The sequence below is a fragment of the Ctenopharyngodon idella genome, chromosome 18 (genome assembly GCF_019924925.1).
Source record: "Ctenopharyngodon idella isolate HZGC_01 chromosome 18, HZGC01, whole genome shotgun sequence".
Taxonomy (NCBI): Eukaryota; Metazoa; Chordata; class Actinopteri; order Cypriniformes; family Xenocyprididae; genus Ctenopharyngodon; species Ctenopharyngodon idella.
Genome location: NC_067237.1, coordinates 36,111,454 through 36,133,390, shown reverse-complemented (window position 1 = coordinate 36,133,390; position 21,937 = coordinate 36,111,454). Strand labels below are relative to the sequence as shown.

Genomic DNA, 21,937 nt, shown 5'->3' with positions numbered 1-21,937 from the left:
AATTGAACTGTCAATCTGATGCATTCTTTCAGAGCAATTAATTATAAAGTAAAAGACTGCAATAAAAAAAAAAAAGTAGTAAGAGTACAATAATAATTATATATATATATATATATATATATATATATATATATATATATATATATATATATATATATATACACACACACATATACACACACACAGAAGTAATATTGTGAAATATTACAATTTAAAATAATGGTTTTCTATTTTATTATACTTTAAAAATAGAATTTATTCCTGTGATCAAAGCTGAATTTTTAGCATCATTACTCCAGTCTTCAGTGTCACATGATCCTTCAGAAATCATTCTAATATGATGATTTTATACTCAGTTAATATCATATTTAAGTTAATCTATGTTGGAAACAGTTGTGCTGCTGTTTTTCATAACCTGTGATACTTTTTTCAGGATTCTTTGATCAATAAAAAGTTAAAAAGAACAGCATTTATTCAAAATAGAAATCTTTACTATGACTTTTTATCAATTTAACACATATTTGCTGAATAAAAGTATTAATTGCTTTCACAAAAAATGACTGACCCCAAACTTTAGAATGGTAGAGTTTGTTACAAAAGATTTCTATTTTAAATAAATGCTGGGGTTTTTTTTTTGTTTTTTTTTTACTTTTTATTCATCAAAGAATCCTGAAAAAGTATCACAGGTTATAAAAAAATATTGATAATAAGTCAGCATATTAGAATGATTTTTGAAGGATCATGTGACACTGAAGACTGGAGTAATGATTATTAATTAATTGATTAATTACTCACTATATATACAAATGCATTCATACTCTTTAGTAAAAGGGATCAGTTTTTCTCAACCAATGATCCTCTACCACTACAAAACCTGAGATGAACACATCTGAGCTGACCGGTCTCTGCTCACCTGCAGGGTCAAAGGGCATGGAGTCTCCCAACACCCCAAACAGACTCTGCTCACTTTGGTCTCGGTTGGGCCAGGTGTTGTTGCGTGGTCCCTGCGGGGGCTTGTGGCCGAGCATCTCAGACATGACGCTGTCCATGTACGTGCTGACCAGCCCCAGACTGTAGAGGTCAGAGCTGAGGTCCGGCAGACCCGGGGCAGGCCACTGCGTCAAGGGCCCGATCGGTGACAGGCCCCCCAAAGGACCCTGGGGCCACTTGCTGGGAGCTCTCGGCTGCGGAGGCTGCTGGGAAGAAAGCTGGGGCGAAACTGGGGCCGCCTGCTGCTGCTGTGGCGGCTGACCGATCGGCTGCAAGAGATGCTGGTAGAACGGCAGGGCCTGTGAGGTCGGCTGCGTCTGCGGCTGTGTTTGCTGCTGTTTTGGTGTTGAAGGAAGTTGCTGCTGTTGTTGTTGTGTCGGTTGCTGCAAGGTTTGCGCCAACGTCTGCACAGCATGAGACACTTGAGACTGCGAGGTTGGCGGAGCCGGCGGTTTCAAGTCGGCCGCGTTTGTGGACGCGACCGAGTTCCTTCTCTTCACCAGCGGAGATGCCTGCTGGGATTTTCCCATGTTAAACCCCGACAGGAAGTCGATGACGTCTTGCATCTCCTGGTCGGTGGGCAGGTTCATGCCTTGCTCGTCCGAGGACGCACCGTTGGCGATCTGCGCGTGGCTGGGGTCGGGTGTGCACGGCATGCTGCTCATCTGCAGGATGCTGTGCAGGCGTCCGGTTTTGTCGTCTGAGTTGCCGCTGCTGCGAGACGGGGTGCTGGGGATGGAGTAACTGCCCCCTGCACTGGAGTTGGACGAGGTTTTCTTGGTGAAGCGTGAGGTGAGCTTGGAGATGGTTTTCGGGAGGCCGCTAGAGGATTTGGTGCTGTTCCCAGGAGGAAGATCGATGGGGCCGCCATAATCAGTCGTGTCCCGTTGCAGCTGGATCTGAATGGTGGGCAAAGTTTGTTCCCTGCACACACACAAGCAGACAATTACAACTTAGCTCTAATCAGTGTTATTTTAGCATCATTGAGATTAATATTTTGATTTTTATATTTTCCTTTTTCATTTTAGTTTTATGTATTCTGTTGTTTTTGTCATTTTTATTAGTTTTTTTTTTTTTAAATGTCTATATATTTTTTGATTTTTATTTTCAGTTATTTTAGCACACATGCATAAAGTTTGTGTATGTATTTATTAGGGCTGGGATAATACATCGATCCTCAATCGATACAATGAATCTGGATCCCCGAATAATACCAATTAACTCCTCATCTAGATCTAACAAAAAAATGTCAAATTCCTGTTCTAATTCAGCACTGAGTGAACTGAGGTGAACACATGATTGCAGCACTAATGTGGTGTCCACTGACTTGCGCTCCTTCCAGCGGTGGAGGTCAAACACAGCCGTGTAGAGCACGTCCACCAGGCCGAGGGTCTTCTCTGGATCCAGACTGCGCTGCAGCAGAGACATAGTGGCTGGATCCTCCTTCAGACACCTGCAAGACAAAAAAAGTAGAGTTAGGAGATAAGAAGATTAGATTTAGAAGTTTATTATATTTTATTTTTATTTTATTATTTATTTTATTTTATATCTTATCATCAGCAAAGGCTAAACTTAGAGTAGAGAAATTAAATTAAAATCTTAACACCAAAAAAAAAAAAAAAAAAAAAAAAAAAAGTAACAATATTTTTTTCTGCAAAAATAACAAAATATAGCAATTAATGACCTCCAGTTTGATATTTGATAGATAAGAAGATGCTTTTAGCTAAATTGACTCAAACTGGCCCAAATTAACAGGGGTTAAATGTCTTAATTTTTTCCCCACCAGCATTTTTTTTTTTTTTTTTTTTTAAAAGTTGCCAGCCACCACTTTTGATCATTTTCACAAAAACTTCATGGCCCCCAGAATATTTTGTTGTATGAGTATCTGAACATACAATATATCAAAAGAAATTGTTTTATTCTAGCTTCATGCATTCTATTTTTATCAAAACTTGAATGTGGGTAAATTTAATAAAAAAGCAGCATTTTGAACAATAAGCTGAGAAAATCATGTGCATAAGCAATGCTTTTAATCACTTATTTCTGCTCCTTTTTTGTCCGTGTTTTGACCTGGAGGTTCTGTACTCTTTCAGAAGATGCGTAATAGTGCCCCCCTACCGTATAACAGTGAAAACATGGATGGCGGGGAAAGAGTTAAGAGCATAATGATTTTATTCATACATATTCATTCAACAACATTAGACTTTGAATAAATGGTACGTAAAGCAGCTTGAACTCTAGCAGAGGATGTGGATCTACCAACTGCTGTCTGCGATACTGAGATTTAATAAACTATTGCTATAATTACCATAAATTTTACTGTATAGTTACTCACCATGTGGAGGGAACCTGGATCACAACTTTAGATCCTTCAAGACAGATTTGAGGGGCGTAAGCTTCCTTATTCTCAATCTGTGCCGTGTCAACCACAACCTGCACAAACACATCATCATCATCAGGTTTAATAACTGTACACAGTGTCATGAAGCTCTGCCAGTATATAAATGTCACTCATCCTGTGATCATCAATCATTTCTGTCAAACTAACAACACTCGAGGGCCCCAGTGAACCGACTTTATCACTGTTAGAGAGGGCGTTTCCACCCAAAAACACGAATGAAATATTTCCCACAGTTCTTGAAAAGAGTTCTGTGAAGCCATTTGAAACAGGGAGGGCGTTTCCTATCAAACAGGAAGTGGGCTATTGTTATTAATAGCGCAGGTGTATCCTCAATGTGACTCAAATGATGGGGACTCTACACAGAAAACACACAGACACGCCCAAAGGTCACAGCCACTCTGACCACACACAGAGCAAGGACAGAAACAGCATCATGGAAATGGCTTTATGATTTTTCATAAATCATTTTCCTGTAGCCGGTGGCCTTTTCCAAAACCTTGAGTTTAGACTTTCTTTCTTTCCTTCTTCCGTGTGAATGTTGCTGACAATGAACCAATAAAACTATGCTGGTTAATATATCAGTTGATAGAAAGTTCTTATTTTTTTTATAAAAATAATGAAATTATAGAAACCAACAAAAAGTTTCCAGGCTGCTACAAACACTTCTCAGGAAGGATTAATTACTGCTAACATTTGTGAGGTTTATGAAATCAAATCTAATAAATTTGATAATTCATAGTTTTCTCTGAGGCAGTAGTAAAGCAAGTATCATATGATGACATACGAGTCCATTCTACTACAGAGGCATCATTGATTTTATATGTACCCACTTCTAAACATCATTGATAACTTGAAAGAACGTTTACAATGCATTAATCCAATGTAAGTCACTTTGGAAAAAATCATCTGCTAAATGCATAAATAAAAACACCACATTTAAAAAGTGAATGGTGGTGTTTCCTGTCCTGTTTCTTTCCGGAATAAGCTGCATTGTGGACCAGACTTTATGGCGTTAGTCAAAGATGTGAAACTCACCAGTCCAGCCTGTCCAAACAGCAGCTGTACGGCAGTCTTACAGGCTCCTCTCCAGCTGGAGGGACACACCTGGTTCAGCACCTCTGTGACGGGGGAGTCGTCCCGCACGGCCATGCCGTTCTGATCCACCGCATCTTTGATCAGCTGCAGCACGGCATGCTGGGAAGAGATTACAATCGATGAAATTAGATGATTTTCCTTACTGTAATGCATAAAAATACAACAATTTAAATATAAGACACTACTGTTTGAAAGTTTGAAGTCTCTTCTGCTCACCAAGGCTGCATTTATTTGACCAAAATACAGTAAAAATTGTGAAATATTATTACTATTTAATATAACTGTTTCTATGTGAATATAATGTAAAATGTAATTTATTCCTGTGATCAAAGCTGAATTTTCAGCATCATTACTCCAGTCTTCAGTGTCACATGATCCTTAAGAAATTATACTAAAATGCTGATTATTATCAACGTTGAAAACAGTTAAAAAGTTGAAAAGAACAGCATTTACTTGAAATAGAAATATTTTGCATCATTATAGATCTCTTTACTGTCACTTTTAATCCATTTAAGGCATCATTGCTGAATAAAAGTATTAAATAACCTTACTGACCCCAAACTGTGCATCACATTTACAGTGAAAACTGTCACAAAAATAATAATAAAAAAAAAAAAACAACTAAATGGTTTTTAAAAAGCCTAATTTTCTTAATGCCTTTTTGTTTTGGATGTGAAATATCACAGGTTTTGTGAGATAAACATACCAGTGTTTAAAACCATCTGAGACGTGCATGTTCCAACTAATTTTATCATTTCTTATTCTTGTACTTGTTATCATGGACTACATATCCAGCTGGATCTTATCTCTAGTCATCACTCATAATATCGTGTTGTGAGAGAGGACAAAATACCGTTTTAAGCTTGAGGTTATCTGATGCGCTTTCGTTGAAGGAAACTCCTCGGAGGAGATGAGAGCCGATCTGGACAGGGATTGTGGGTAATTCACACTGGATGGGCTGAGACGTGGTGTGAAACCGTCCGGCCTGCTGGGCTTCGGCATCACTGCAGCAGCCCTGCACACATACACACATAATAATCAAACACTGTTCGTATGCGCACACAATAAAACCAAATAAATGACATCACACAAATGCACGTGCTGTTGAAGACGAAACCGCAGTCATGTTTACAAGTAACAGCTTGAGAACTTCTGAGGAAGTTGCTGATTTGATTGTGAGCTTGACAAGCAGTTTGAGATTTCAGGATACCCCCATTCAAGTAGACAGGACTTGTTCTTGGATGCCCGAAATAGTTGTCTGGAGGTGTTGCAAATATGGCCTTGAAAGGGACTTTGAATATGTGTAGCACGCTTCACACATACATTCACGTGTCTGTCTGTGTGCAACTGCTGAACACATGAACATCCTGAAAGAGGCTATAATCTGCAATAAGCTGTAATTCCACACACGGCAAACATACCTGCAAAGCTGCTTCCACTGATTTGGGATTAAGATGAAATCCGGCCTTCAGCGCATATTCACTGTGACCCAAAGAGTCTAACGCTGCTTTATACGCCTGCAACACACATGAACAATGTCAGTGGGTCAGTCTGAGGCTCAAAATAAGCCTCATTAACAGAATACAAAATTAACTCATCTCTATTTCTATATTCAATCCTGTTACTGTTCACTATTTATTTTAAGTTTGGCACCATCATGATTTTTTGCACTTCACTTACAAAGTGACCATTACATTCTTAAAGGAAAAATATTGAATGTGCTCAGTTAATATGAGCTCTGATATAACTATTGTTTAAAATAGTAGTTATAGCATGTCATACACATTAAATAGCTCAAACAGTAAAGCATGGCTCTAGTAACGCCAAGGTCATTGCTTCGATTCCCAGGGAACGCATGAACTGATAAAAATGTATAACTTAAACGCAATGTCGCTTTGCATTCTGCCAAATGCATAAATGTAAATAGTAGATAATAGCAAACAATTATCACGTTTAAACTGCGATAACATGATATCACCCACCACTGTTATCACAAAAATAAAACTTACAATGACAAATAGATACTGAGAAGGATCTTGCAGTGTTTGAAGGAGATCCACTTTAATTTATTGTGATTTTACAGCATTAACAGTAACTGTAATAACTATAATGTTCTAGTAGAAACTACTGTTAACATGGCAAAGTGTTGTGAGTGTTATCAGTGTGTGTGTGTTCACCTGTAGAGCGTTGTCGATCTTGGCGTTGAGCTCTTTGAGCTGGTGTTCAGGTATGGAGGTGTTCTGAGAGCAGAAGAGCTGCTGTACCTGAATGCCAGACAGACAGCCGTCTCTCCCTCTCTCCCTGAGACACGCAGTCACCTGAAACACACACACACTCACCTATTTAAACATACAAAAACAGTGTTTCCTGCCACACTGCAAACATTCATTCATTCTAAGTAGTTTAGGTAGGTATTTGAGGTAGGTTTGCAGATTGTTTACACAAATTGTCTACACAAAAGAAAGTATATAAATATATGACTCTGGACCACAAAACCAGTCGTAAGTCACATGGGTATATTTGTAGCAATAGCCAACAATACATTGTATGGGTCCAAATTATTGATTTTTCTTTTATGCCAAAAATCATTAGGATATTAAGTAAAGATCATGTTCCATGAAGATATTTTGTAAATTTCCTACAGTAAATATGTCAAAAGTTTAGTGAGTGGATATGCATTGCTAAGGATTTAATTTGGACAACTTTAAAAGGTGATTTTCTCAAAATTTTGATTTTTTTGCACCCTCAGATTCCAGATTTTCAAACAGTTGTATCTCAGACAAATATTGTCCTATCCTAACAAACCATACATCAATGGAAAGCTTATTTATTCCGCTTTTTATTCAGATAAATATCAGTTTTAAAAAATTGACCCTTATGACTGGTTTTGTGGTCCAGGGTCACATATACATGTATATTTTTTTTGCTAAAAGTGCTATTATCTTTGTAAATATAAATATAATATGTTATCTAAATTAAAATAAAATATTCCTAAATATATTATAAAATATAATTAATATAAAATGTTATGTGAATTTTGTATTAAAGCATACTGTGCATTAAAACATTAAATTAATTTTGCTAGAGTTTGTTGCTCAAATGCATCATTTTTGAGGTAGTATACAGTCTGAAAAGGATGGCAGACTGGACGTTAAAAAAAATAATATTAAGACAACAAATGGGTAAATCTCAAAAAATGATATTTATATTTTAATATAAATTAATATTTTATATTATATTTTATAAAATATAATATAATATAAAAAAATATATAATTAAATATTAAATATATTACAAAATAAATAAATATAAATATAATTAAATAAAATGAATATAATTAAAACATTTTAAAATAATTTTTTCAGGGCTTGTTGACTGAAATATATCTGTGTTTGTTTTTTTATTTATTTTTTAAAGTACTTTAGGTATGTATTTGAGGTAGCATGCAGGTTGTACTGAATAGCTTGACAAACTGGACATTGGAAAATAATATTAGGACAATAAATGGGTGAATCTCACAAAAAAAAAAAAAAAAAAAAAAACATAAGAATATATAGCAAATATAAAATGTCATTTTAAAATAACTTCATCAGGGATTGTTCACTCCAGGCTGGTTGGTCGAGAATTGATTGGTGGAGCAGTTTACCTCTGACGCTCCTTTCCATGAGCGGATGGCTTCCTCCAGCTCCGTCAGGGGTCCGGGACTTGTGTTCTGTGTGTGGGCATTTCCACGTCTCTCCTGAACCTGCGCCAGCGCCTCCGCCAGGCAGGACTGCGCCACCGGCTGGACTTTCTGCAATGCCTGTGACAGGAACTGAAAATGCACCTGCATCACCGTCAGGAAGCAGCGGCCCAGCACCTGAAAAAGAGAGTTACATCACACCTTTAACCACAATATGAAAAACAAAATTGTTCACTTATTGTGAATGATTCCTCAATGCATATTACTCTGAAGATAAAAAAAAAAAAAAAAAAAAAAGTCAGCTTTCACCAAAAGAGGTCACTCCAGGTGATGATTTTATGTAAACACAAAAGAAATATGTGGAAAATATTGCACAGAAAAATGAAAATTAGATGCTTTAACCTTTCTTTATGTGAAATGTTCTTTAAAAGCAGTCTTCACAACAGACTTCAAAAACATCATTCAGGCTATAAACAGACATGTACATCTGGTGCTGATGTTTTATTAATATGCAGAACCAAAACCATCAAGGTCAACTCAATGCACCAGACCACGCTTGAAGTTCCAGGAAACGGCGGTCGATCCCGATTGTAACGAGCCTGTTCGGAACATTCCCAGACACAGAAGCATTCTGAGCAGATTTACAGGGTTACTGTCGTATCGCTTCCTAAATAGGGAGTCTTTCCTGACTCACGTCTTACTCATCAGCATGAGAACGTGGAGACAAGCTCGTAAAAATAATGAAATATAGACATTGGATCATTATCCGCTCAGACCACGAGTCTGTTCTTTGTCCTGTTTGCCCTGCGTGTGTTTTCGATAAACAGAATTATGAGTAAGATTCACAGAATGAGACAGAATTGTAATGCATGAATTGCTTCTGTTCATAAAGAAGGCAGGAGACAGGCCTGTCACCCCCACCCATAGCAGAAGGGTTTCTTTTACAGGTATCTCCTGAAAATATCTACAGGCCAAGTTGTAAAGACAGAAATATGTCGTCTTGTGCAACAGGAGACATGAAAAACAAGGTGGCGCCAGTTTCAGTTTTTCACCCCTCACGCAGGAACACCTGAGAGCCGACAGCATATATAGAAACCTGTCTTAAATGTTAGCTAAAGACAGATTTGGACTAATAGGGACATAAATAAACTAACTGTGAAGTTACTACTTAGACTTCTTTATTCAAAACCAGTTTAATGGTTTCAGGGCTCAACATTAACTCTTGTTCTCTTGTTGCAGGAAAGAGCTGGACAAGTGAAACTTGGAACAAAGTTCAACAAAATCCAGAAACTAAATTAAGATCCAGAAAAGAAAAGAAAAAAAAGAAAGAAAAAAAAGTAACAAATATAATTGCAATCAGAGAAAAAGCATTCAAAGTTGTTTCTTGATTCTCACGCACAGTGACAGAAAACAAAACACAGTGATTGTCATGAAATGGCATGGATTAATATTCATCCCATTTGCTACTTTTACTTTATTTATATGCATACATGTACAAATAATCTATATATACATAAACATAAATGAAGGACTTTAAATGCTTTTTTAAAAGTAAATAAAAAGCTTTTAAAACAACCTTGAAATGTTGTAAAAAAAAAAAAAAAAAAAATTACTGTATATTGTAATTCATCTTTAATAATGATAACAATAACACTATTCAAATTATTATTAATATAACAGCTACTACTAGTACTACTACTAATAATAAATTATTATTGCTATTATTAACGATTATTATAAATATAATATTTACTTGCATTCATTTTATTATTATTTGCTACTACCACTAATAATAATTTATTATTATTATTAACAATTAATGTAAATAATACAATCTTTACTAACATTATTATTATTATTAATAAATTATTATTATTACTACTACTACTAATTAATATTATTATTATTATTATTATTGTTATTATAACTATTAATATATAATATTTACTTGCATTAATTTTATTGTTATTGCTACTACCGCTGATAATTAATAATATTATTATTATTATTATTATTATTAATAATTTATTATTATTATTTTTATTATTATTATTATTATTAATAATAATAATATTATTATTATAGTACTATTAATAATAAATGATGATGATGATGATGATTATAATTATTATAGATTATAAATATTAATATATAATAATATTTACTTGCATTAATTGTATTATCATTGTTACTACCACTGTCACTAATAATATATTATTAATTATTGTAAATAATACAATGTTTACTAGCATTATTATTAATAATAATAATAATAATAAAAAAGACAACAATATTGAAATGTGCAAATAAAAAATAGAAACTAAAGCGACTGAAAAGAGTGCATTTTCAAGACCAAGAACACTGTGAAAGCAAAGAGAACTGTAAACATGGTGTCATCCAAATAAAACATCTCAGAATCAGTGTTCAACTGTTCACAATCAAACAAATCACATCACAGTTTGGAAATCCGATCTAGGGTCAGTATTCTTATTGAGGGCATGCTGAGACCCAAAAAGAGCGCTGCTGATTGGCCCAGCGATGCAGCGGGTGTATTTCAGTAGCGGCGCTTCATTGAGACAATCATGGTGTCAGGTAACACCCCGGGGACGGGAATACCCTGCTGTCGCCCTGCCAGCCTAATGTAAACAGGAGAATGAACTCGCCCCTTCGCACACACAACAGGCAGATTCCCGCGAGGCAGGAAGGGCCACTTGCAAACAAAAACGCTCATTAGCAAATACAAGACGCTGAATAGACAACTAGCTGCCGCCGGTAAAGTCTGCCCTGTGTTTACAGAGAGAGAGCGCGTGTGCACTGCTAATATGTGTGCACTTGAGAAATATTTCCTCTGGTTTTGTTCACAAGTTCAGTAATAAACAGTGACACTTTCATGCACTTCTGGCAGCTGAAATGGTCTGATAAAACACACCAGGTCTGTTTTTAAAGCAGCAAAACTGGTGAGTTTTATATGTTCTTCATGTTAAAAAAAAGACGGCACTGCATACCAGAAGCCCTCTTTCACAAGACAAGACAAAAAAAAAAAAAAAAAAAAAAAAGTTAAACGCTTGAAAACAGAGCCGGAACTTTCCGGAGTGGTTGTTTCGGACGAGCTGTACAAGTTTCTGTTTGAGTATTCAGGACATTTTTGCTTCTGCAAACATAATAAAACACTTTCAATATTTGAAAACATTCCACAGCAAACACGTTCAGGGGGAAAGAATTTGGAATTGCCAGAATATTCCGTTTCATACTTAGAAAACTTTTGTGTTTGGCACGTGGTTCCGTTGGCACTTTGTAAAGTTGGGATCTATAGCTGCAGGTCTGGCCCGGGTCCCTGCCACAGCGTGCCCGTTTTAAAGGCCTGCGGTGTGAAGCCTTCCTGCTCGAACCATGACCACATCCACCAGGGCGCAAACCCTCGCTCATAAAGGCATCATTTCAGCTCATATGTGTCTCTCGAGCAGAGACATGGAGACTGACCAGCACAGCTCAACTCACACGGCCAACCACACAAACTAAAAAGTATGTTCAGAGAGAGAGAGACAGAGAGAGACAGAGAGACAGAGAGAGAGAGAGAGAGCGCGAGCGAGAGAGAGAGAGAGAGAGAGCGCGCATCTGGTTTCCGAAAATATCTCGGAACAGAGGAATTCCTCTATAAAAGATCTGGAGGCCTCTCCTCGCCTTTGAAAAATAATCAGTGTCTGGAACAACAACAGGCTGATAGTAAACATCAAGATTATTAGCACAAATGTCACAGGTTTGATCTCAGGTAGGGCTGGATTTATAAGAATTCCTGTCCTTCGAAAATTGTGCTTTGAGCGAGACACTTAACCCCTTAGTTGCTAGTCTCGCCCACAGACTGGGGCTGTCTGATGAGTGTTGCACAAAGAGGGGCGAGAGCTTTCCAAAATCCACAGGCTCTAATCTGATCTGTTTTCATACCTGTAGATTGTTTTGTTTTTTTTGTTCCGAAACAGGGATTTTATTTGTTACAAAGTTGCATTTTCTTCTCGTTTTGGTTTGCTTTCACAAGGGAACATTTTGAAGCGTCAAGTCACATGTGAGTAAAGCTGTCCTCTTATTGGTTTGAGTTTCCTCTGCGTCATCCATCAAGATGATTGACGAGTTCACTCTGCGAGCTTATTGTGGCTTTATTTGTAACTGTCGAGACACACATACGATTACAGCCGTCATTCCTGCTATATATACACACACATAATATATATTTTATACATATATATTAGAGAGGCACCAATACTAAATTTCTCTGCCGGTACCGACAGACGATTATTTAGAATGATATCGGCCGATGCAGATATCAATAGTCTAATTTTTAAAAAATTTGTGACGTTATGTGACATACTGTTCACAAGCTGATTTACTGACGTCTTTCCGTGGTTGAAACACAGATTAAGTGATCACATGAGACATGATACATTACAGTAAGTAGTACTGTATCTTTCAACATACCTTCTGATGTTCATGCATGTTTTTCGAGATATAACTTATATTAATGTGAAAGAAAAGACTTGCACTCCGCACTGCCGCTTGAGCTGAGGCGCTACAGCGATCTGACACGTCACATTTAAGAGAGCCAAAACGGCATTTGTTTGAATGTCATGATAAAAATGGACAGAATTTGAAAACTGAAACTTTGTTTTTTTTTTTTTTTAATCAGACAAAAAAAATTTTTATTTTTTTTTTTTTAACAAAGAACAAAGCTCTTTGTGATTATTGGAGGGTAGGCGCTACAAATAATGTTTGATTTAGCAAAAAAAAAAAAAAAAAAAAAAAAAAAAAAAAAAAAAAGGATTGCAGACATGGCAACCTTGGCTTAAACTACGGGTGATTCATAAGGTCAAAAGAGCCTGCTTTAACGTTGCTATTTTTTAACTGTCAATGCGTTATTGTTGCATTAACTAAAGAGATTTTCTTCGCACACAGTATGAGTTGCAGTCTGAAAACATATTTCTGCACCCTTTTTGATTGACAGGATATAATCGGCTCTGATCATCGGCTGTTTTTATACAATAGGCCAATGGTCGATAGTGATAATAGCTTTTATCGGCTGATACCGATTGTTGGACGCGACGTCAGTCACACTTTTTCCGTAAGTTGAACACGGAAGGCGTAGGACTTAGTGTTAGCGTTTTGAACTGCGAGAGTTTTACACTTTCTTCCTAAGTTAAATACGAAAGACAGTCTGGCGGAAGCTAATTATTTTATAACTTGTTAAATATGGATATTTTTCTTACACAAATGCATCGCTTCGCTTCAGAAAGCCTTTACTAACCGTGTGGAGTATGTTTATGATGGATGGATGCACTTTTTTTGAGTTTCAAACAAGTTAGGAGCATCACAGTGATTATTGATATATCTCAGATTGTGTTCATCTGAAAGAAGAAAGTTATATACACCTAGGATGGCTTGAGGGTGAGTAAATCATGGGGTAATTTTCATTTTAAAGTGAACTAATCCTTTAATTTCTGTAATTATATCTATAATTACACTGTTGAGCCTTCCCTTACCCCTTTACCCACCCTTAAACCTACCCATACCAGCAAACCTGTCCCTAACCTTACGCGTATCCCACCTGAATAGCAGCACAAGTGTTTTGCAATACAATATGAACACAAAAAGTACATTTTACTTATTTTTGATGCAAGTACATAGTAGTTAATGACCACTATTATCAAGTATGACCCAATAGCGATATATATCAAGTATATTTTGCTGGAAATAAGGTTGCTGTGATATCAAAACAGATAGCAGTGAAATCTCACAAATTCTCAATACCACAGCAGAAATATCAACAACATGTAATCTGGGTAGGTTGTTTTCGGGCGGCCTACCTCAACGTCCTGCAGGCTGAAGTCGTTCTGGTCTTTGAAGTTAGCCGCGCCTGCGCTGAGCTCCATCAGCATTTTGCCGATCTCGGGCTTTATTGCTGTGGTGAGCCGGCTGGTCGTTTCCATGACATGTTCCTGCACGTCCTTCAGTTGCATAGCCGCTTTGGAGTAACGGGAGTCCCGGAACACGCTGCCAAAGAGCTCTGTCAGGAACGCGCTCGCACGGCAGAACGCGTTCAACGCGTCCAGGTATTTGGAGATGCCCTGTTGGATGTCCGCAATCGCTGTGGTGGTGCCCGGGGGCGGAGCGTGACAGCCGGAAGGGGAGGAGCCAATGGTCGCCATGGGAGAAGGGGTGGAGCAAGAAGAGCCCAACGGGGCACTGAGGGTCCGGCTGAGCTCGGGCAACTGGTACTGCTGGTGCTGCTGCACTTTGTGCTTGGACCCGCCAAGCAAAAAGCGCAGCTTGTAGTCCATTTTACTTTCTTGCGCACTGCAACAATACATAAGTGTTCAATGCGCCCAGGGAGTGTCGGTCCTCACGAAGTGGACAACTCTTGACTTTTCAATGTGCACAAGTACTTGATGCCTAATTTGGGTCTTCTTGGAATCAAGTAAATAGATAGCTTAAAGATCCCATCAGAGGGGAAGTCATGACAGTATTCCGCTCCGGAGAGATGGACAGCGGTGCAAAGCAAGGTTTGAGGAAATCTTGCAGCCCAGCTGCAACTCTGCTCGCATCAAAAACGTTTGCGTTTATATCCCAGTAAAACGGCACACCAACTCCAATTAGCTTCAGGTATTTTCCCTTAGAACTGGTTCACAGGTGCCTCAGGAGGGAAAAAAATTATCTACACATCACTTACACACCAAGCACAGCTTCAATCCTGGCCGAAAATCCAAAGTGCATAATCAATCCTTCAAATGGAAGTGAAAAACCCTTCTTTCCGAACTCTTTCCGTAGGCCTCTAATAAAAATAGAAAAATCTTAAAAATCTGTCAGCAAAAAACAATGAATTTTCAGAAGAGGAAAAACAGTGACACCGTTCAACAGCAAGCACGGAGGATTGGCGTGAGCTACAGGGTGATGTGGCCTGCACCGCTCTGACGGATCCAGTCAGTCAGAGGGTTTCGGAGGGCCGTACAGCGGGTCAGGGTTCAAGCAGAGGGCTGGTAGAACAGACGCAGCTGCCGGGAGAGATCGCCGGGCTCCCTCTTGATCAGTTTCCAGAGCCTGAGGTAGTTAATACTCACAACGGAAACAAATGTGCTTCCAGATAGGGGTCTCTCGGCAAATGCGGACTGCAGCAACAAAAGCACAAATTATCTGTAAGGCCTCTCGGTCATTTCCTGCGAAAGAGACAAAGAGAATGTCAGTGAGATATCACAAGGAGGATGTGTTTTGACATTTGTTTCCAAACATTTCATGCTGATTTGATCAGAAGTTTGTTTTCAAACAGCACACTGATTGCAGTACAGTTTCTCTAGTGGTCATTAAATCAACTGCATGCAGCCTAAATTATTATGTTGTTGCATTTGTGTGCAAACGAATCAATTATTTTCACTAAGTTCACCAGGTGAAAAGTGTGTGTCTGATCACTTAGTAAAGTAACAGCACAGAACCAGTGTCTGAAATCATTCGGTTATTGAAATAAAGCAGAAATTTAAAAAAAATATATATTTAGATGAAAAACCAATAAAACTAAAAAAGTGTATGTTGTTGAAGTACTAAAATAATTAAAACTGAAAAAGCTAAATAGAGACAATAAAGATGACAAAAGAATAAAAAAATACTAAACCAAATAAAAATATAAAAATAAAAGCTAAAAATATTAATAAACTCTATAAATAATATTTAAATAATGATGCAGCACACCTCATCAACAAGACACGTGATTGGAAGAATCATTCTTGTCAAATGGAGCATGTTTAGGTGCTTAAAGTTTATTTATTTAGTATTACAGGTTCCTTTAAATTGCCGTAACCAACTATTAACAACAGTAAGTAATGCATGAGTAAACACTTCTATAACAACACACTGAAACAACAAATCACAATAGGCCTTGTCATGAAAAAGCAATGTCTGACCCTCATTATTCAAACCTGACAGAACACAACAGGTTCAGAAAAAGCACAGCATCCTACTGTCTGAAGAACAGGACAGGGCCCGTAGCCCGTCACAATATCTGCAATTCAAAACCATCAGGAAAAACCCATGAGAGACGTGTTTCAGTCTGTCATTATGCAAAGAGTCCCGTCAGATTTGCATGAGCTGAACAAAAAAAATGCTGCTGCACAATTTCACTCATTTTAACAGCTAAAGTTGTCATGTTTCAGGTGCCAGACACAGGTGCCGGAGGGTGTTTTATTGAACACAAAAACGTGTCCTGCGTGAAACGTGCAACATTATAAAAGACAACCCATGGACTAGAAGAAAAACAATATTTTGCACATATATATAAAAATACACACATGTATATATTTAATAAATATTTACATGTATACATACACACACATATTATATATATATATATATAAATATATATATATATATATATATATATATATATATATATATATATGAAATTTATATAATATATAAATATAAATACTTTATATATAAATAATATATTTTTGTTAAATATATAGATGCATGTGTGTGTATTTATATATACATAAATATGCAGTACACACACATTATGTAAACACAAACTTTTGGATGCGATTACATTTACCTACCTACATTTTTCCACCCAAATTCAGTTTTCTGTTTTACCTTTTCTATATTGTGTTTTGTTTATTTGTTTTATTTAATTCAAATATATCATCAAAAAAAATCTGTATATTAATGAAATTAATTCATAAATCTGACAATTTAATCAATCTTTTAAAATGTAATCGCATGAAAATAATATCAGAACAGCATTTTTTTATTTTTTCTAATTAGGTGCTGCACGATATAATACTGTATACTGTATATATTAAAATATAGATGAAAAAAAATATCTTGATTGTGTGAGATTCCTTAAAAAAAATAAAAACTATTAAAACATTGAATTATTATTATTATTATTATTATTATTATTATTATTATTATGATTAGATTTTATTTTTTAAGGAATAGATTTTGCTCTAGTTCACACTTCAGCAGATGAAAAAGTGTCTTTTTTTTCCACTGTCATTGTACTAAAGTAACTTCTTGTGCCGTTAAACCAGCATAAAACAATCCAGAAGTCCCTTCTGTTTATCTGCCGTGTTCCAGTGACCTCAAAATCTCACTTCCTTTGGCAAACAACAAGCAGCTATCTAGGAAAACACTTGCTCACTTGCACAACAGGGCCAATCGCAGCACAAACATTCGTGTCACCTTTAGACAACAGAGACAGTCGCCGCGTGCGAGCATCTGGTGTCTTTCAGAAAGAGAAGAGCAGACGTCTGTCTCCTGTGAAAGCCCAGCCTTTGAGCGTATGACAAGGAATAGGCAAGTGCAGTTCCTGTCTGTAAACCCTGTGGATTAAAGTGTGTTTTCAGTGCCAACCGGGTCAGAGAGTTCGCTGCTTTACCTGCTCAATAACACACAACAGTGGAAACAGGGTGGCATGCATGGCACCTCATACAAAACACCCTTCAGACACTAGCCGAATGGGAGACGGATGGGAAGTGCCACAGCCCAGAGAAAAGATGAAAAGGAAGTCTTGTGATGATGGATCATCTGTGCTGAAGGTCTTGTGCTAAATAAAGTTCAGAGCTTCCTCTGTCAGTGCAGCTTCTTATTGTGTTACAAAAGTGAAATACTAGTATCAGACCGCAGTACACAGACGAGCCTTCGACAAACAATCAACCAGATGGTATGGATGCAGGCTTGTTTCAGTACACAATATGGAAGCTTGTTTCCGCCACTAAATAAAAAAAATAAAATAAAGTTAATTGTGACTTTATCTCACAATTCTGACTTTTCTTCAGAATTATACAGTCAGAATTGCATGTTATAAAGTAAGAATTGAGTGATATAAAGTCAGAATTGCGTGATATAAAATCAGAATTGCGTGATATAAAATCAGAATTGCGTGATATAAAATCAGAATTGCGTGATATAAAGTCAGAATTGAGTTATAAAATCAGAATTGCATGATATAAAGTCAGAATTGCAACTTTATATTATTTCTCACAATTGCGAGTTTTTATGAATTCTGAGAGAGAAAAAAAAAAAAAAAAAAAAAATGGCAGTCTTTTTTCCCCTGCGAGTTTATATCTCACAATTCTGACTTTATATCATGCAATTCTGAGAAAAAAATAAAAAGAATTGTGAGATAAAAAGTCGCAATTACCTTATTTATTTTACGGCGGAAACAAGCTTCCATACCACAACGATCCTAAACTAACAGAATAAGGTACACAAACGCAACAAGTCAATTGCCAAACACATTTATCCAGAGATGTACACTGATACACAGCAGTTAAAGGGATTGTTCATTGAATTCTAAAGGCTATAGCATTTTTATGATTTTATGTTATTTAAATGTATATTATAAATTAAAGTCTCACTGCAAGCTGATTTAGATAAACCAATACACTACAGTTCAAAAGTTTGGGATCAGTAAGATTTATATTTTTAGGAAAATAATACCTTCTTTTTTTTTTTTTTTGGGCAAGGATGCAGTAAATTGATCAAAAGTGACAGTAAAGACATTTATAATGTAACAAATTAGGATATCCATTTTTTAAAAAATGCTGTTCTTTTGAACCTTCTATTCATCAAAGAATCCTGAAAAATAAATTTACGTCACAGTTCCCAAACAAATCTGAAGCAGCACAACTGTTTTCAACTGATAATAATCATAAATGTTTCTTGAGCAGCAAATCAGCATATTAGAATGATTTCTGAAGGATCATGTGACACTGAAGATGGGAGTAAATTACATTTTACACTATTTTCACATAGAAAAAAGTTATTTGAAATTGTAATAATATTTCACTGTTTTTACAGTATTTTTAATCAAATAAATGCAGCCTTAGTGAGCAGAAGAGACTTCATTTACAAACATTTTAAAATCTTACCAACCCCAAACGTTTGAATGGAAGTGTATATATTATACACCAGGTAAATAGATATTTTCTGACTACAGGTTCCCGCTATATTAAACCAAACGGCTGCTGTGTTGCATTTCAGGGCTGTGCAGGAACGGAAGAACTGTTGATCGAGCCGCGGGCAGCTGTTGTCCATGATCCACCAGCCGCTGTGCAGTTCCTGTCGGGCAAAACAACTGACCCCACACACGAATAATAAAACACCAAAACACAACTGTCCACCCCATCACAGCACAGCGCTGCTTTCCGCTCACAGGACACACTTTGAAATCGTCCTTCACATCTGTTACTAATGAAGCGCAGGAATGTTCCCCTCCACACAGAAAGGTGGATCATTATCAGTCCAAAGACACAGAGAGGATGGCTTTCGTCTTGTTGAACGTCAAAGGAAGATCAGGACGTCATTTATAATGCAGATGAGCCCTTCAGACAATCATACCTGCAGTAAAATCCAGCTAGTTTGGGAAACTCAACAAAAGTGACAAACCGGCAGCACACGTTCAGCTAAATTCCACAAATGTTTTCCAGACAGGTTCTGGTCTGTTGTCTGATCCGAGCAAACATGTTTAACAAAATCTCCAGAAACGGTCACACTTCAAAAGCTATAGTTCTTGAGGAAATCTGATTAGACAAGCCCAGCTTGAAGCTGCTGTAAAACATCCAATACTGGGGATGAGTTATGATAAACTAGATGTTCAACAACTGCCTACTAGATTTCTCTTGTTTAACAGTATTAATCTATAAATCCATAGAGAGGGTTTTATCTGGGGTACGTGAGTAGGGCCCTATGATTTCCACGACGCAGAAAAAAAACGGACAGAATCGTGAAATCCACTCATAAAAACTGAATTTACTGTATAACGCAGAATGTCATAATTTGTCAACTTTTGGATGAATAAATTAAAATTAGGTGTGTCAAATCACGATATGGACTAGTGTCTGTGAATATTAAACTGCAAGAAGACCATTTGAATATGAATCCTTAATCCTGCATGTCTCTGTGTGAATGAATGGCACACGTGCAAAAACGTTTACTACACATTGTGAAGCATGTGCTTCATTCATGACACTCGTGGTGTTTTTTTCCAGCATCCGCCATCTGACGATATGACGACAAACACACAAACTTCATCTTCAGAGCTGATCTGAGAGTCACTTCATGACTATGAGCATTTTACCGTTTAATAATTTGAGAAAAACTATTGTCATATATCGTTTATACACAGAAACGTCAAGCTCTTCATGGCAACCCGCCAAAATAAAAGTTAAGTTTAACTTGTGACAGAAAAATATTACTATTGTACAGTATAATGTAGGTGTATGTCTTAACATACTACTACTACTACTACTACTACTACAATTATTAAAATTTTATTTTTAAAGTATTAATCACAATTTTTCCACAGTTTGAAGGGGTTTATTTAAATTTCATTCAATTTTTGATTAAATATAAATGAATATTTTATGCCTTTATTTGATTACCAGAAAAATTAAAAATACACAAAGAATTTTATAGGGCCCTATTATTGTAAACAAATTAATACATTGCCTTTTTATTAATTCAATTAAATAGACATGTTTTTGATTAAATCATTAAAATGGAATCTAGAAAAATTAAAACAGAATTTGGTAAAAAAAAAAAAAAAAAAAGTATTTCATAAAGACCTAAAAATGTCATTTTTGTTAAACTAAATTGCTGTTGAATTGTATAAGTTTCATGACTTCAATTATTTAGATATGCTTTCTGATTAATAACATTTATTTTAACTATTAAAACAGAGTCCAGAAAAATTAAAATGGATAAAACAGAATTTGAAAAAAAATAAAACGTATTTCATAGGGCCCTGCCTGAGGGAACGGCAGAGGGTTTGTGAGTTGATGAAAACCTATTAAATTTATTAAATCATAAAAATCTAAAACAGATTATATATTTTATTTGTTGTCCCTTTATGTCATTATAATTATTATTAAATTAATTAATTATTAAAATATTAACTTAAAATCTTTGGTCCAATGGGTTTGGCTGACAAAAAATTGATTTGCCATATTAAAAAAAACTCAACTAGTCTATCTTAAGAAGCCCTAAATAATTATGTTGATTTATTCATAGTTTGAAGGGAATTAATTCAGAGATTCAAATTCTGGAGAGGGTTTTACCATGCTAAAATAAAACAAAAATAAAATGCAATGCACATTCCTCTATCTTTGATCATTACGTTTCTTATGTCAGCCTATTAGGCTAAAGAAATATAAAATATATAATTTACGATCTTGTCAAACAACTATTTTCACCATTTTATTGAAGCATAACCCAATGCATTACAGTGATTTTCCCACACTTCATGTTGTGCCTAAGAACACCTCCTAACGGTGGTAAAATCACTGTAAAGTGGCTTTATTGCATTTATCATGTCACTCTGCTCCAGAAAGCTGCCTTGTCATTTCTTCTCAAGGATCAGTATATAACATATCATTCTATGGATCTATTTATGCACCTTTAAGCGGTTCACTGACTCCAGAGCGTCTGTGGGATTATTTCTGGAGTATCCCATTCAGAAGACAGACAACAGGCGAACACAACACAAGTGTTACACACAGCCGAGACCCCCATATCGACACGTGCTGCGTGCAGCTGTCATATGTGCTTATGTCAGCGCATAACGCCTATAATCGTCAACATATATCAGTACCGTACGCTTTTACACAACCCAGTTAAACAAAAACAAGAGAAGCAAAAGAAAACACAAGAATCCCAACATGAAACTGGATCTGACAGCAGTACAGCAACAATACCAGAACTAACAATACCTTTATAGATCCTCACAAAGTTTC

At 36.3% G+C, this 21,937-nt stretch overlaps 1 protein-coding gene across 4 annotated transcripts in view; it reads right to left on the bottom strand.

The window, feature by feature from the left end:
* LOC127499669 (granule associated Rac and RHOG effector protein 1-like) overlaps nt 1–21,937 on the bottom strand; it is a 38,869-nt gene that overhangs the window by 5,658 nt on the left and 11,274 nt on the right. For 3 of the 4 annotated variants that reach the window (XM_051870127.1, XM_051870126.1, XM_051870128.1), the window contains exons 2-10: nt 14,021–15,367; nt 8,133–8,345; nt 6,664–6,804; nt 5,908–6,003; nt 5,340–5,501; nt 4,427–4,585; nt 3,326–3,423; nt 2,318–2,443; nt 914–1,914 (exon numbers count right to left, since the gene is read on the bottom strand). In XM_051870127.1, the coding sequence (XP_051726087.1) occupies nt 914–1,914; nt 2,318–2,443; nt 3,326–3,423; nt 4,427–4,585; nt 5,340–5,501; nt 5,908–6,003; nt 6,664–6,804; nt 8,133–8,345; nt 14,021–14,524 (2,500 nt within the window). In that variant the 5' untranslated portion in view covers nt 14,525–15,367. The remainder of the gene's footprint in view (nt 1–913; nt 1,915–2,317; nt 2,444–3,325; nt 3,424–4,426; nt 4,586–5,339; nt 5,502–5,907; nt 6,004–6,663; nt 6,805–8,132; nt 8,346–14,020; nt 15,368–21,937) is intronic. The other variant, XM_051870129.1, reaches the window with a different exon arrangement.